General features: G+C 35.6%; 1 protein-coding gene across 1 annotated transcript in view; it reads left to right on the top strand.

The window, feature by feature from the left end:
• The window catches only part of LOC135682441 (uncharacterized), a 57,717-nt gene that overhangs the window by 25,831 nt on the left and 17,185 nt on the right, over positions 1 to 14,701 (top strand). Inside the window, exons 11-27 of the mRNA XM_065197330.2 lie at positions 901 to 1,197; positions 1,445 to 1,738; positions 2,290 to 2,559; positions 3,228 to 3,401; positions 3,962 to 4,249; positions 5,205 to 5,290; positions 6,322 to 6,522; positions 7,132 to 7,200; positions 7,485 to 7,602; positions 7,957 to 8,073; positions 8,775 to 8,856; positions 9,468 to 9,567; positions 10,829 to 10,872; positions 11,445 to 11,586; positions 12,260 to 12,372; positions 13,157 to 13,283; positions 14,544 to 14,697. Of these exons, the coding sequence (XP_065053402.2) occupies positions 901 to 1,197; positions 1,445 to 1,738; positions 2,290 to 2,559; positions 3,228 to 3,401; positions 3,962 to 4,249; positions 5,205 to 5,290; positions 6,322 to 6,522; positions 7,132 to 7,200; positions 7,485 to 7,602; positions 7,957 to 8,073; positions 8,775 to 8,856; positions 9,468 to 9,567; positions 10,829 to 10,872; positions 11,445 to 11,586; positions 12,260 to 12,372; positions 13,157 to 13,283; positions 14,544 to 14,697 (2,676 nt within the window). The remainder of the gene's footprint in view (positions 1 to 900; positions 1,198 to 1,444; positions 1,739 to 2,289; positions 2,560 to 3,227; positions 3,402 to 3,961; positions 4,250 to 5,204; positions 5,291 to 6,321; positions 6,523 to 7,131; positions 7,201 to 7,484; positions 7,603 to 7,956; positions 8,074 to 8,774; positions 8,857 to 9,467; positions 9,568 to 10,828; positions 10,873 to 11,444; positions 11,587 to 12,259; positions 12,373 to 13,156; positions 13,284 to 14,543; positions 14,698 to 14,701) is intronic.

Below are 14,701 nucleotides of genomic sequence, written 5' to 3'. Positions count from 1 at the left end.
ATTCTTTTAACAGAGCTGCCCGAATTCCCAGCAGTAACTTTTTTGACACACCAGCTGCTCCTCTATTGCAGCGATTTGGTTGGCCAACAATTGATAAACTGATTAATCAAGAATTATGTACAATGGTATAAAAATCCTTAAATGATTTTTACCTGAAAAAATCGGTAATATTTTCGAAAAAAGTTTTGCTATACCAAATTCAATTCAAAATGCAATTTTGCTATCCAAAAATGAGAACAGCTATGACCAAAGATCATTTGCATTTCGAGGAGCCGCCGCACGGAATAGACTTGACTTGGAAATGAAAGTCCCTACGATGCAGTCATTCAAAACGAAATTTTAAGCTTCAAATTGAGAACATTCAAGGAAAGCTGATCTGAATCTTTATATTCATTTTCTTCGTATCAAATTTAGTAGCTTCTCTATTTTATTATTTTGTAGCTTTTTAACTTATTGAAAACAGGTTTTTATAGTTTATAGTTTTTATCTTTAATTGTAAACAGGTTTTTATCTTTAATAACGATCAATGTAAGTAAATTGTACCAGGAAAATTTTTTTTTAAATAAATAACGACTTTTCTTATCTTTAATAGACTGCAGATTTTCATCTTAAAATAGCTAGAAAAACCTGAGTCTCGAAAAGATTGGCTGACCTTTTGTATTTCGTACCCATCAAGATAGACAGGGAGAAAAGGCTCCAGAAGTTGAGCGATCTAGAGCTGCGAAAAATCAAGATTTATTTATGTTGATTGTTTTATATGCTTTTATTTCGAAGTATGTGAGAGGCAATTTTGATACGTTGGTTTTTCGAGCCCAATGTGCAGTGATAATTGAATGTTAACATAGTGTTGCCGTGCTTATTTATATGCTAAAGTTTTGTATTGAAAATTCTATTTTACAGGAGTTGTTCCTTTAAAGCCACGTTTCATTGAAAAGAACGAAGCAAGAACTGTAGATATGTGGAGCACACAGTGGTTTCATTGCTCGTTTGTTAGTGACCCTCCGTCAATTTTTGCTTGGAGCAGAGACAAACCTTTGATGAACGGGGGTACGGAACTCGATGGAGATGGTTTTCAGGTCTTCCAGAATGGGACACTGCAGATCAAAAATGTAACATGGGATCGCAGGGGCAACTATTTTTGCAATGTTATGAATTCTGAAGGATCAGAAACAAGGCTTGTTGAATTGACAGTCAAAGGTAATTACGGAGCCACTTGTCATCTCTATACTGACCATTACTTTTGGTTTTAAGTTTTTAAGATCATCACAAAAAGCTTAGGATTCTTTTTCATTCACTACTTTTTTGTGTTTGTTCAAGTGCACTAGTTAATGTGAAGAGTTAGAGAGCAAGAAATAAGAAGAAGAGGAAAAATGGAGTTTAAGACAACTTAATTCAAGTTTTCATAAGGCTATGCCATGTGATACTTTGACAACTTCAATTGCAGCCATACAGACTTTCCGCAAACGACCTACCAGTCAGGCAACAATCGTTGGTCGCACAGTCAAGCTGGATTGTTTTGTAGAGGGCATACCAACTCCAAGAATTCTGTGGAAAGTTGTCCGACACGACAATCGTGCCTTAGTCCGCATTGACAGCTTAGATCAGAGGAGATTCAAGCTATTGCCTAACGGAACACTAATAATAGTGAATGTCCATTTTGCTGACAGAGGCGATTACATCTGTATTGCCAAAAGCCCCGGTAAAAATAACAATGCCACTGCTTATTTGACAGTGTATGGTGAGTAGAAGTCATTATCCAGAATTTTGTAAAGTCATTGTTTCGAACGGTCTGAATGGGTCATCCTTTGCGTCTTCTGCTCTTAATGTTTTTGCCATTTCACTGTTTTTGTTAAAGAAGCTGTTCTGACATTCAGTGACAATACTGCATTTCAAATCCGATGATAGGCCTGCTTTTAAGGTAATTTCGTAGTTCAAAAAGTCGACTGATTGCTAGATAATTTATCACTTTAATTCACAGTGAATTCTCTCCTTGCTTTTGTTGTTTGTGTCTTCTTGTTTGTTTCCTAATCTTTTCATGTTTACACGATAAAATTACAGGAGCATGTTTTGGTTCTTGAATGCGATCTCCAAAAGCTAGAGCAATTACCTACCCTAAGGCCAGTCAGCCATAATGGCCGCAGTTCATTCTTACTTACATCAACAACGGCCTTCTGAGTTTCCCTCACGCCCGTAGTGTGTTTCTTCATAATATACCTACGCAAAACTTAATCTTGCAAGACTGTGTTGTGTTTGCAATCTTTTAGCCTTACCTTACCTTGCAATTTCTAGTGCCTCCACGAATAACCCTTTCATCGACAAAAAAGAACCTCTACGTGGGCGATTCTACGCGTGTCACGTGTTATGCAACCGGGGAACCATACCCTCAAGTTGCTTGGTACAGGGTGCTTGACGTAAACAACGGCAGCCAAAGAAATATTGGCCTTGTTGATGGTAACATAAGTTTGGACAGCGTCACCAAAGACGATGCTGGTTTGTATATTTGCTCTGCGAAGAATCTTGTCGGAGAGGCAACTGGAAGTTTTGAGCTCGTAGTAACAGGTAACCATATACTTGTTGACATGTTTTGTGTTGACATTTTAATATTTGGTTGAAACATAACAAAGAGTCTTGTAATGTCGCGTTTTTTAAATCTAACATCTGAAAGGAGTAATTTTCCTCAACTTTTTGCATCCATCGAGTCGTTAATTTCCATATTTCTGTGCTTTCAATGCAACGTTAAGAATAATTTTCGCAAATATTCCAAGAAATGAGAATTATGTTATCTGTTATTGTACAAGTAGTTTCATTAATTCGGATAACTAATATTTTATATCTCATGTTTTCCAAGTTAAGTTGGCATTTTATCATTTTTCGGAATTCCTTTTTGCCCTTGTTTTTTGTAATTTTGTGCTATATAAATTCAATCATTTTTAGGCAAAAGATAATATAATCATGACATTATAGAGTTTTTTTAGACCCTGTTAATTTACGTTTATATTTATTTTATATATGTTATCCTTACGTATGCTATCCTTGTGGTTTTTAACAATATACTTGTTTAACTTGTTACATGCATTTCTCTTCTGCCAAGGTTATTTCCTAGTTATTATCAGAGCCCAAAAGTCTTAAAAACATAGTGTATCATCTCTTCCATATGTTCTAAAAAGGGACAGCTTTATACCTACTTATCAATAAGACTAATGCTTGTTTTGATTTTATTTCTTCAGCCACATGCAACTTCATCCACACAAGATATTCTCATGTTACTCCGAAAAGGGCATTTTTCATCGAGAACCAGTATGTGACAGTCAAGTGCCAGCGGGGTTTCCAGTTGGCTGGTGCACCAAAGCTCCAATGTACCAGATTTGGGAACTGGAGCTACCCTTTCCCAAGATGCATCGGTATGTATTTGGAAAAACGTGTTGTTTTCAACATCATGTCAGAATCTTTGCAAAGTAGTTGATGAAAGGATTTTTTTCTGAATAGAACTTTCAGTATCTTTTTGTCAACTTTCAGAAGTGTTTCAAAAGTACATGCTCCTGATGATGCTAAGTTTAATTAGATTCCAACAGTACCATAGTTCCAATATTCCAACAGTTCTAAGTTAAGTGTCCTAAAGTATCGCCCTAAGTCTCACAACTTCTACACAACATCGAAAGAGCAGAGTATTTCGTTGTTTGCAGACATTTTTGAGACATCGAAACAAGTTGGACAAAATTTTGACTGTTCTAGAATATGGTGAATCTATCAGCTATGTCTAAACGGGATCCAGCATTGTGGAACAGACGGATAAGCATGAAGATGATCTTGATAATGCTCTTATCATTTGCCCAATTATCAGTTTTGTACCAAACTTACATCTTCAGGATCAGTCTGATCGAAATTTTGTATATTAAATGATGATCCATACCCTTCCGATCTTAGTGTAGCCATGAATCTATTTGTTCTCTTTTCCCTGTAGATATCAATGAATGCAACCAAACCGCCAGTGAAATGCAGGAAGGCAGTGGTGACGCCGATAACCTAGACACAGAACCTGATGTGTGTCACGTGAATGCTATTTGCACGAATACGATTGGTTCATATCGCTGTAGATGCGAAGAAGGCTACGACGGTAATGGGTTTACTTGCAACTGGAGGCCGACGACTACGAAAGCACCAACAACAACAACACTAACGACCACTGAGGCAACAACAACTTCAAAGTCAGTTGCAACTACTGCTGAAGATTATGAAGTGTCAACTCAAAGTATGTTTTATTTATACTAACACAGATTTACATCCGCAATTTCGCAACAAAATATATGCTATGTTTTTGGGAGCTATTTAGTAAGAAGCGCTGGGCACCTCCGCAGTAGCCACGTCTCTTGTTTCCGAGTATAGAAATAAAAGAGTTTACATTTTAACTACGGAGATATAGCTTCACTTTCCACTCATTCTTGCACGTTCGATTTTAATAGGTGGCTAATAAAGCCAAACAGTCTTACTGTTTTATACGTGATACTTGATGGTCTTAATTGGGAGATTGCATAGGTGTACATAAAACTTAGTTGTTTACTAAGCTCAAGCGATAATAGTTATTAATCAAACGTTATCAAATCATGCTCCCATGAAAAATTTCTCGGTCTAATGTCCTTTATATGCTTCAATACGACAACAGTTTAGAAACGGGGACAAATATTCTGGAAAAGAGCTTAGATAAAAGTCCTCTGAAACCAATTGTAACTGCAAGTTGCAATACCTGAATGGATGTTTTGTTTTGAAGCTTGGTTTGTTTTAGTTTCATTCAAAAAATTTTGCCCAAGTACTTTGTGTAAAAATGTAGAAAGTAATCGGGCTTGTTAGAGATTTTCAACAATTATGTTTTAAAGAAGTTCTGGCTAGTTAAGTCTGAGGTTCTTTAGATCATATGCTACTCACAACGGAAAAATTTAATTTTATGATTGAATATACAGTGAGACACTTGCTAGAGATGTAAAATGAATGGTGCGGGAAAATGGTAAAAAGGAGATATCTGCTACCATTCTTCTTTGTTTTAAATAAAATTCATGCCAGATATTGATATATAGAATTTTGATTTAGTAAAAAGTGATATGCAGTTTTGATTTGCTATCTTTTATGAATTCATTTATGCTAAATATGCTAAAATGTTCATGACATGCATTTATGCTAAATATTACTTATAAACTCGATATTTTTCAAAGCAACATGGGCAGATAAAACAACAACGCCTTCAAAGGGAACAACATCCACTACGGAAGCACCATATGCACCAGCCTTGTGGATTGCGGTACGGTTTTATCAAGCGATATTTCCTTCATGCGATTATCTGAATACCCAATTTAAGTTTTTTTCGCAAAGATATACATTGAGCTCCATGATTATCGTTTTAATAAAGACGTTTACAGTCAGAAACCTACCCATGAATGTTCACTTTGTTCTGTAAACGGCTTTCTGTTTAATAAAAATTTAATAAAACTCGAAATAGATTTTTATGTTAGATAAGAAAGTTATCATCTTGCTCAAATTTACCTTGTATTATTTTCACCTTAATGTCATTCGAAAGTTATTTTTCGCAAAGCTGTTTTCCGTTTATACAGAATCTAATGATAATGGTACCAAACATATTTCTGTCTTTCTAGTCACTGTAGTTTATTCAAAAATTAATCAATTGACAATACTTGACAATATCGATGCATCACGAAAATTGACAATCCAGTACGAAAGCTAAGACCGTCCAATTACATAATGACAAATCAGTTAAATAAACGTTTCGACTCTAGCTAGAGTCATCTTAAGTATGTTGTAATAAAGGCGAATAAACTTTAAGTAAGGAAAACCTGTCTTAACTTTCGGTTTTGTCAAGTATTGTCAGTTGATAACTGATTTTGTCGATGGATTCAAGTTAGAAGAGAACCACAATGCCTTTCTTTGTCGTGGTACTGGTTATAAATATTAAGTAGTGTATTACAGTGCTAACTTTTTGAACATATTTTAGAGTCAGACTAACGTGTTTTCCAGCGACAAATCACATGGTCGTGAACATTTGAGATGCCTTTAAGACTTTGGTCAATCAAAACAATTCGATTTTAGAGTACCGTAACAGGATTTTAGTCTCAGTACTATAAAAGAATCTACTTAAGGGAATGTCTCAGCAGCCCACATAGAACTTCTTGACAGGTGCTACTTAATTGCTATAAAAATCACTCAGAGCCCGGGCCTAAGGTTTGGGGCCTTCCCTCCATATGCCTCCATCATCTTGCTATGGCTTTATGAAAGTGATGTTACGAATTCTTATTATTTTGCGCTCTTATTCTTCAGATGTCAAATTTTACCCAAGGCCTTGTCAGTGAAGCCAGCCTGTTATCTAGCGTGCTGGATCATTCTCGCTCCATTGGCAAACTGTCGAACATGAAGAAGAAACTCATTAATCTGAATGCCTCGCTTTCTGCTCTCAGAACAGTCTTAGCTGCCAAACCCCAGCCGCTGGTCAGCAGCAGTGATGCGCTTAAAAATCTAGAGGTTAGTTCATTTCAGCTATATTAATTGCCTACAAAGGTAATGGCCTGTGTAAATTGCCACTGGTTTATAAGCTTGTATCGGGAAAAGGACTACTCAGAAGTTAGTTTCAAAAAAAACTTTGAAGATAAAAGGGGCTCAAATGCATACATAGCCAATAGTCTAGGTTTTGAAATAGCCCATAGTTTAGAAGTTGTACATCATATTACTTAAAGATGTTGTATAAAAGCTTTGCTCGTACGTTCAATTTGAAAGCAACAGTAAACAGGGTATTAGAGAGGCCGATAATAAACTATGAAGAAAATTTAATTTCTTACTAATAGTTTTCGATCAGAAAAAATCGACATAGCACCTTGTGAAGCTCTTGTGAAGAGTTCGTAAAAAAAGTAGCTTGTGTGGCAATGTTCAAGAAGCTGAGTTCTAAAACGACTTCTCTAAACTTTTGTATGTATTGTGAACAGTAAAAACTGCAAAAATAACTCTCCTTATAAACACTTCTGGTGAAATACCTGACCTATCCCCCCCTTAACTACCAGTCTAGAGTGTGCAAAAAATGATCGCGTGAATGGAATCTTCCATATTTTCACATATTTTTTATACTTTGACTTTTAGATATTTACAACAGTTGTAAGTTCATTGCTTGACAAGGCCAGCAAGAAAGTTTGGAAAAAAAGACAAGAGGTATGGTTTTTCCAGTAATCGTATTTGACAAGAAAATATCTCAAAAGCATTTTTCTCAGTAAGGCTGGGCCTGGTAGAGTTTGACCTTCCCAATGGTTTGTTCTAGAAGTTTTGTGTTTTGTAATTATTTCGTCTTATTCTGACTTTAATTTTGTCACAGCTTTTGAGTATCAATTTTATTTCAATGCAATGCAGCAATTGTCGAATTAATTGGCCTTGAGCCTGCTGAGAATCAATGCTGAGAATTCATTGGATTTCACGAGGACCGACAATTTTCGTTACAGGAGACAACTGATGCATCAGAACTATTGTCGATAGTGGACAGTTATTGTAGAAAATTGCTGAAGGACTGGACCTCATCTGGCACTACTGGAGATATAGAAATCGTCAATAGAAACATAGGTATGCCACTTAATTCATCGCAAATACTGATAGACATAATTTTGGCTTGATTAATTAGCTGTCATACTTACAAGCTAGTTGACTGGAATTAGCCAGTCACCTTTTGTATACTGCTAGGTTTATGTCTGTTGCAAATATGATGTCCATTTAATCGTTCTACCTGTTTGTGTTCGTAGTCTCCTCTGACTCGATTTTTAAGGAAATCTTTCATTTGACGAGTCTTATACATGAAGTACTTTCACACGTTTGAAAGTCATGTATACTGTGCACTTAAAAATGATTGCAAGGTTTGCTTAACAAAAACATTTTATGTTTTTCTGTTTTCTCTGTAAAGATTCCCTCTTTTGTTCACAGTTGTACGTTTGAAGAACTTGGCCGATTCGACAGACCCCAATCGAGCGATCATTTCAATAAAATCTGGGAGCTCACTCGGGTCCAGCGCGGCATTCCAAAAAGCCACATTGAGAAAACGTAAGGCATTGAATCCAAGTTGAATTTATTGAAAATGTCTTATTTAAACGTTGAAACGTTAACTGATTCCTTGGAACTTGATTTTGTGTTTATTTTAAGTCAAGTTTCACATGTTTGTATCCACATTACGTGTTTGTATCAGAATGTCTGATTAGCGCTCAGCCATTCGCTCTAGGCTTGTTTGTTCTTCAGTCTTCAGGAATTGTGGAAATGAATCAGATCTAGGTGTTTGACATCTAGTGGTCCAAATTCACTTGGAACTTGTTTACTACAGAGGCATGCTAAATTAGTGACACGCCCAAATTGATCTGTGCTCTTTCTAGATATGCCTATTAAATAACCCATTCTACTGTACCAATGCTCATACCAGCCTTTGCGATTGCATTTTATAGGTAATAATAGGTATACATTGGAGATGTTTCTCTCAACAACAATTTGCATCACTTTTTATCCGCTCAGTGTGGATAGAAAGGATATGGTGAAAGTGAAGAATCGATTCGAATAATCCGATTAACCTCGTGTCATACACGTCGAGGAGTTTTTTAACTGCATCAACGAATCACAGGTCGCCTAGGGTCAGGGAATGCTTTTCTAAAAATATGACATCTAGCAAAATATGATACCTCTCCAGATTCTTCATGTCCACCAAGTATCTCACTCTAATTGAGTGGCTGTTTTCACTGAAAATTTTCTGATTGCAGTGAAAAATTCGTTGGCCATACTCATTCAATACGAGAACCTGGATGATCTACTTGGAGACCGCACTAGCAATGACGTCACTCGGTAAGTCTTGGGACAGATTAGGAATTTCCGAAAATCAGTGGAATTCATGATAAAGGAAATCTTCGATGTCACTTACGTGTGGGCCTAGACGTGTGGGCTTTGTTTTAGACCTAGACATTTTCATTGGCCTAGATATTTAATACATTTTGATCAAGAGTCAAACACGATTTCTATTTCCTATTGTTTTTTGAACAACCGAACATTGTACATTTTATGCCATGTATGCATATTTTAAACCATTGTCTTTGCCTGAATTTTTCACCTTTGGACCCCAATTTCCGTTTCCTAATTCCTGGTTGAATTTTTTGCTTTCATGCAGGTTTTAATAACCTAGAAGGAATGTATTGCGATACTTGCGGTATCTTAGTGAAATAGAAAAAATATTTATGCAATTTTTAACATCTTAATCTCAATTATCTGAATCATTTTCCTTGATTTACATTCTTTGTTGTCACTCATACATTTCAAGCCCAGGCATTTTATATATTTTCTCAGGACCAATTAGTGAATTGATATTTTTTGCTCCAACTCCTTTGCCGTGAATACGTGAATTAAATGTACACTTTTGATGTTTTCTTAACCTTTTCTTAATGTTTTGAATTTTCTCCCAGTGCACACTTCGTTGGAAAAGTTATATCACTAACTGTAGCTGGTATGAAAGATGGAAAACCGTTGGAAAAACCTGTGATTTTAGAGTTTAAGAAGAGTATGGTAAGATTCATAAAAGTTGATAGATTTGTAGCAACAACAAAATTGGCTTGTGTTTTTCATTACATGTAGGAGTATAAAGGCGAGCAAGTTCGGTTTTGTGAGAATATCTATTTAGCGAGGATCTAATAAAACATTGGTAAATATTAGGCCAGAAATAGGATTTACCCATGAATATTCCCTCCACCTATACTCCTTCAGGATTCTCAGTTTTAAAGAACATATTCTTATGAAAAGCGCAATGCCGATAAGTGAAATGCCCAAGATTGTGGCTTGACAGCTGTAGCCTAGAATATTTCGCACACTGTTGATGACGATTTCCCGCTTTGTTGACGTCATCAAGCTATTTTTCACGAACTTAAGGCCCTGTTCGTTAATTAGTTCCCTTGATTTGCACTTTATTAATAACACGAATGCAACTAGAAAAGATAATAGAATTCATCAGATAGCATCTGCAATCTCTACGCTACCACATCATGACATCATTTCATCATTATCGGCGAACTCTGTTTTCTTGTTATCTCACCACAATCTCACTATCTAGTGAGAATTCCTGATGACTTTCGATTGCAGGGTTTTGAGTTCCTTTTTCAAGCCTTCATCACCCTAATTTCATGTTTTAACCCACTTGAAAACAAGATGCGATATGATGTATCATAAAAAGCCGAAAAAATTATCAGTCAAAGTTGATCCGAATTTATGGTATTATTTACTCAAGAGTCCAATCTGTTGAGAATTTGCAGAGTGTTTGGTAGTTATTCAAGTAAAGGGTGAAATCTTTGTTTAAAGAGCTTTAAACATTATGTTTGATTTTTTGTTAATAAAAATTTCGACTGGATTATGTATTATTCTACGTTTAGACTTAAAAGCTGACTTAATCTCTTACTCGCAAGCAGATTACAGCAGTAAAGTTTGGTATTTTGCTGTAATAATATAATAATATAAAAGAATGTAATCTAAAAGAAAGGATTAAACGAGCATTTACGTAGCTTGGCATCGCGAAACAGGCGCCAATGTCTCGATACTAAGCTATCTAATACTAAAGCTCTAATACTAAGCATTCACTTACAATCCAACCCACCAATCTATTTGCAGTACCAGCGCATGCCCTAATTTCAAAATACGTTTTGAAGCCAGAAAAAACCCCAGCATGTTGAGATTTCACACTTTAACATTAGAAGCAATACATGTATTTGGTACCCAACCCTCAAAGTGTTAAATCCATTATTATTTTTCGACTTAATTTACTCTTTATTTTTCCAAGGCTGACTCAAAGAGACCAGAGTGCGTCTTTTGGAAGTTTAATAAGTGAGTAAAATGATTTCGTAAGAGACGCATTATGTTTAATTTTGTATGACATCAGTCTGTTTCCTAATTCGATAGCCCTGACAGTTCTTCTTTCAAAATCATATCCTTGATATGCATATTACCTTAATCTAATTTCGGGTTACAGTCTTAGCAGATGAGAAATTTCTCAAATTGACAATCTGTTCTATTCTGTGTTTTCTGGATGGTAGCTTTCATTTACGCACCAGTCAATATTTTTCTATACAGCATAATCAGCTTCATTATTTAGTCGTTATTAGCGACATAAATCATCTTAAATTTTTATGAATTATCATAAATCATCATAAATCATCATAATTCATCATAAATCATCATAAATCATAATCATCATCATCACCATTGCAGCTTAGTTCGCTGTGACATTGATTTTGCAACGGTCAATCCCTTTCTTACTATCGACATATATGTTTTCACGTGCATACATATTAAATGATAAATATCGTTTCAAGCCATATAAACTTTTAATTTGGGGCTATTTAACCTATGATAACCCTCAGTACCATGGCATATATTGCCTTAATTGTTTACTTTAGGCTAAAAGGTGGTGACTGGTCAAATGAAGGCTGCCGTTTGCATACGAATCAAACTGCTCAGCAATCGAAATCAACAATCGTTTGTGAATGCGATCATTTGACAAATTTCGCAGTGATCGAGAGAAGACCTATCAATGGAGCAGTAAGTTGTCTGTCAATTGTTTTCTGTCAAAGTTTTCAGAGAAATTTGACCAGTTGATTGATTGAGTATAATAGACTTCCTAAAACATTGAGAAACGGGATCTTACCAGTTGAATGATAATTTGAAAAACATGAACATTTTGTGAACCTCAAAATATATAATATGTTTTAATTTACTGTATTCTTTTAAAATGACTTTCCTTTTCTGCATACCTAGATTTTCTGTAATGGGAAATCGTTAACAAGGACTCCTTTTTAAGTGGCATCTAACCATCGCATTTTTTGGGTAACCCCACGATTTTGCCTATTCAGACGTAACGTTGTGGTGTTTTAATGTGGTGAAAAAAAGTCAGATTTGGGATTTTGAATAAAAAATGCTAAGTTCTTGAAATGTTAGGTCTGCTAAAACAAGATCAAATTTCTAATGTACTTAGTAAGTGTTATTGCATTTTATATTTGAAACTTCGCGCTATTTTACAAGCGTGTGATTAGGCTTATTTTGGGAAAATTTGGGATATATTCGGACACGTAGAGAACTTTAACGTTACTAAGCAAAACTAACTTTGTTTTTTCCTGAAAATGCAACCATTTTTGTAACAAACCCAGTTGTTAATCATTGTTTCAACTTACGTCTTATTTTTCTTTTTTGATCTACATATCAATTTTTTACACAGCAAAAAGGCCCAGAGTACTTCGTCTTGTCGCTAAGTCTTAGTGTCATTATTGGCTGTGGATTTTCAATTTTCTTCGCCTTTCTCACCTGCATATCGCATTTGTGCTTTTCAAAGTAAGTGATTTTAAGAATAATTTTCTTCTGTTAAATTGCCTTTTCAGTTAACAAGATTATTGTGATTTTCTTAGTTAAGAAGGAACTGCAGTTCTTGAGATATGATGACGTCAACAAAGCTTGAAATCGCACGTTACTGGTTGCAAGATATCCCGAACGACAGCTTCCATCCAATTTTCAAGTCACTTTCTTTCTCCAAAGCCTTACAAGTATAATGAATATTCTTATAGCAAAACTGAGGCTTTGATTTAATTCCCAGTTTAACTGGACCGCGCCTTGCTTAAAGCGAAATATTTCATGTTTCAGTGAAAAGAAAGTTATAATCGAATTTATATTTGCATGTGTAAGACAGCCGCTATGCTTAGATCGCCATTGGGAGAGGCCATTTCTGTTCATAAAAAGCATGCTCCCTAATGATAATTTTATTTTCTTCGAAGTATTCCCTGGTAGGAGACCGATAAGTTCTTATACGTTCATGTCGCATTCATTACAATTGACAATAAAAGTAATGTATTTGTAGATGAACTTGGACGGTATCAGCTGATAAGAACGTTTCCCTTGCTTCTTTAAATACGCATTTTTACGGGATAATTTTGGGTTAAACAGGATCGTTGTAAAAAGTCGCTTAAATTAAAGTTATCTATTGAGTATTTTGCCTGTTTGTAAAACTGGGCAACGATGCTGACCCAGAACCGCGGAAACAGCCATTGCAATTCACATTTTCAGTAAATTTTGTTTGCTTCCGAAAACCAACTATGCTTTTCATTTTTGTATGTTTTTACAGTCATGTGAGATCAGATAGACGGATCATCATGATCAACATGTGTGCTTGTATTCTTCTTGGCTCTGCAATTTTCCTCGGAGGCGCGTTGTTATCTTCGTTTAAGCTCATCAAGGAAGATATTGCCAAGGTATGTTGTAGTTATCTTTTCTTGTTATCTTTTCTTGTTATCTTTTCATGTTATCTTTTCAAGACTGTTGTCTTTGAGAAAAGAAGTTATATATATTGCAGATACAGTATTACATATGCATAGACATCCCATAATGCAACGCCTTTTCACTAACCTAGAATTAAGATCAACTGTCCTAAGTCTTCCTAGACCTGGCATGAAATTGCAACCCACCATTCAACTACACCGATTTTGTTCAATGAGAAACCGTTCATTATAAACTCTAAAAGCTGTTCTAGAAGAGGTCAACTAGAATTAAACACAATGCTACTGTTCGTTACGTCATTATTCTATTTTCCGATATTGTTTTTTGGGATATTTAAAGCATATAATTCGCAAAATTACCATAGGTTTGATTCCAGGAAATGCTTGTGTGTTGAGAACACAATACCCAATCTGCATACACTCCTACTCCCTTTGCCCTTTGCTGAGTTACTTTCAAGAAAGTCTGATGGAACTTTTCTCTCATCGTTAAAATTCGTGAGCACAATATGTCCTAAAAGTGATTGTGTTTGTAGGCGTCATTTTATTTCGGCATCGTTTTGTTCTCTTTTATTGAATATTCGCCAGTTGGTCAGTTACTTTTTAACGAAACTAAGAAGATTTTATAAGGAAATGACAGGCAAAAAGTGATATTTAACTTGTGTTATTTCAGACTTGTGTTTTGTTTACAGTGAAAATGACAGTGTCTGAATATGGCCCTCTAAACCCTAAATTATTTTTATCAGCTTGCATCTTTATGCTTACCGGTGCCTGCCAGTTATGTATTTGCAACGTGTTTTCATTTCCCTGGGTCGTTTTTTTACCTTTTTTCAATATATTTATCTATTCAGCTTCGGTTTTACGTGCTGTTACCTGCTGTAAAAGCCAAAAAATTAGGTTTGATTCAGAGATGTCGAAACTTTCATTTTTTTAAGTCAACACCGCTGGTCAACAAAATAACATATCCAATATTGATGTAGCTTTTTATGCGTTTATTTTAGCTTTCTCTCTTAATGTTTAATAATTTTCCTTTTTCATTGGCTGACTTGAAATGAGAGGGCTATGTTTGTTACCAACCCTTTTTCATCCATATTTCAGCAAAATTTCCGCCTGTCTATGAGCATTTAGGGATCAAATTCTGTCACTACATAAAAATGGCCGTTAACCAGTTATTGGGAACCTGCACTTATTGCCGTCCTGCGCAGCGCTTGTTTTTGATTCAGACCTTTGTTTTTGCAGTATTTCTGCCTGGTATTGTCAGCCTCGCTTCAATGGTTCTTCATAGCTTTCTTCAGCTGGATGTTGGCTGAAGCAGTTCAGATATTCCTCTCAACTCGAACTGTCATAGACAAAGGCAGTGGCAAACTAGCAATGTTTTACCTTCTCGGATGGGGTGA

This window comes from Rhopilema esculentum, chromosome 16 (assembly GCF_057945365.1).
Source record: "Rhopilema esculentum isolate cy_ngs chromosome 16, ASM5794536v1, whole genome shotgun sequence".
NCBI lineage: Eukaryota > Metazoa > Cnidaria > Scyphozoa > Rhizostomeae > Rhizostomatidae > Rhopilema > Rhopilema esculentum.
This window is presented reverse-complemented; position numbering and strand designations above follow the sequence as displayed.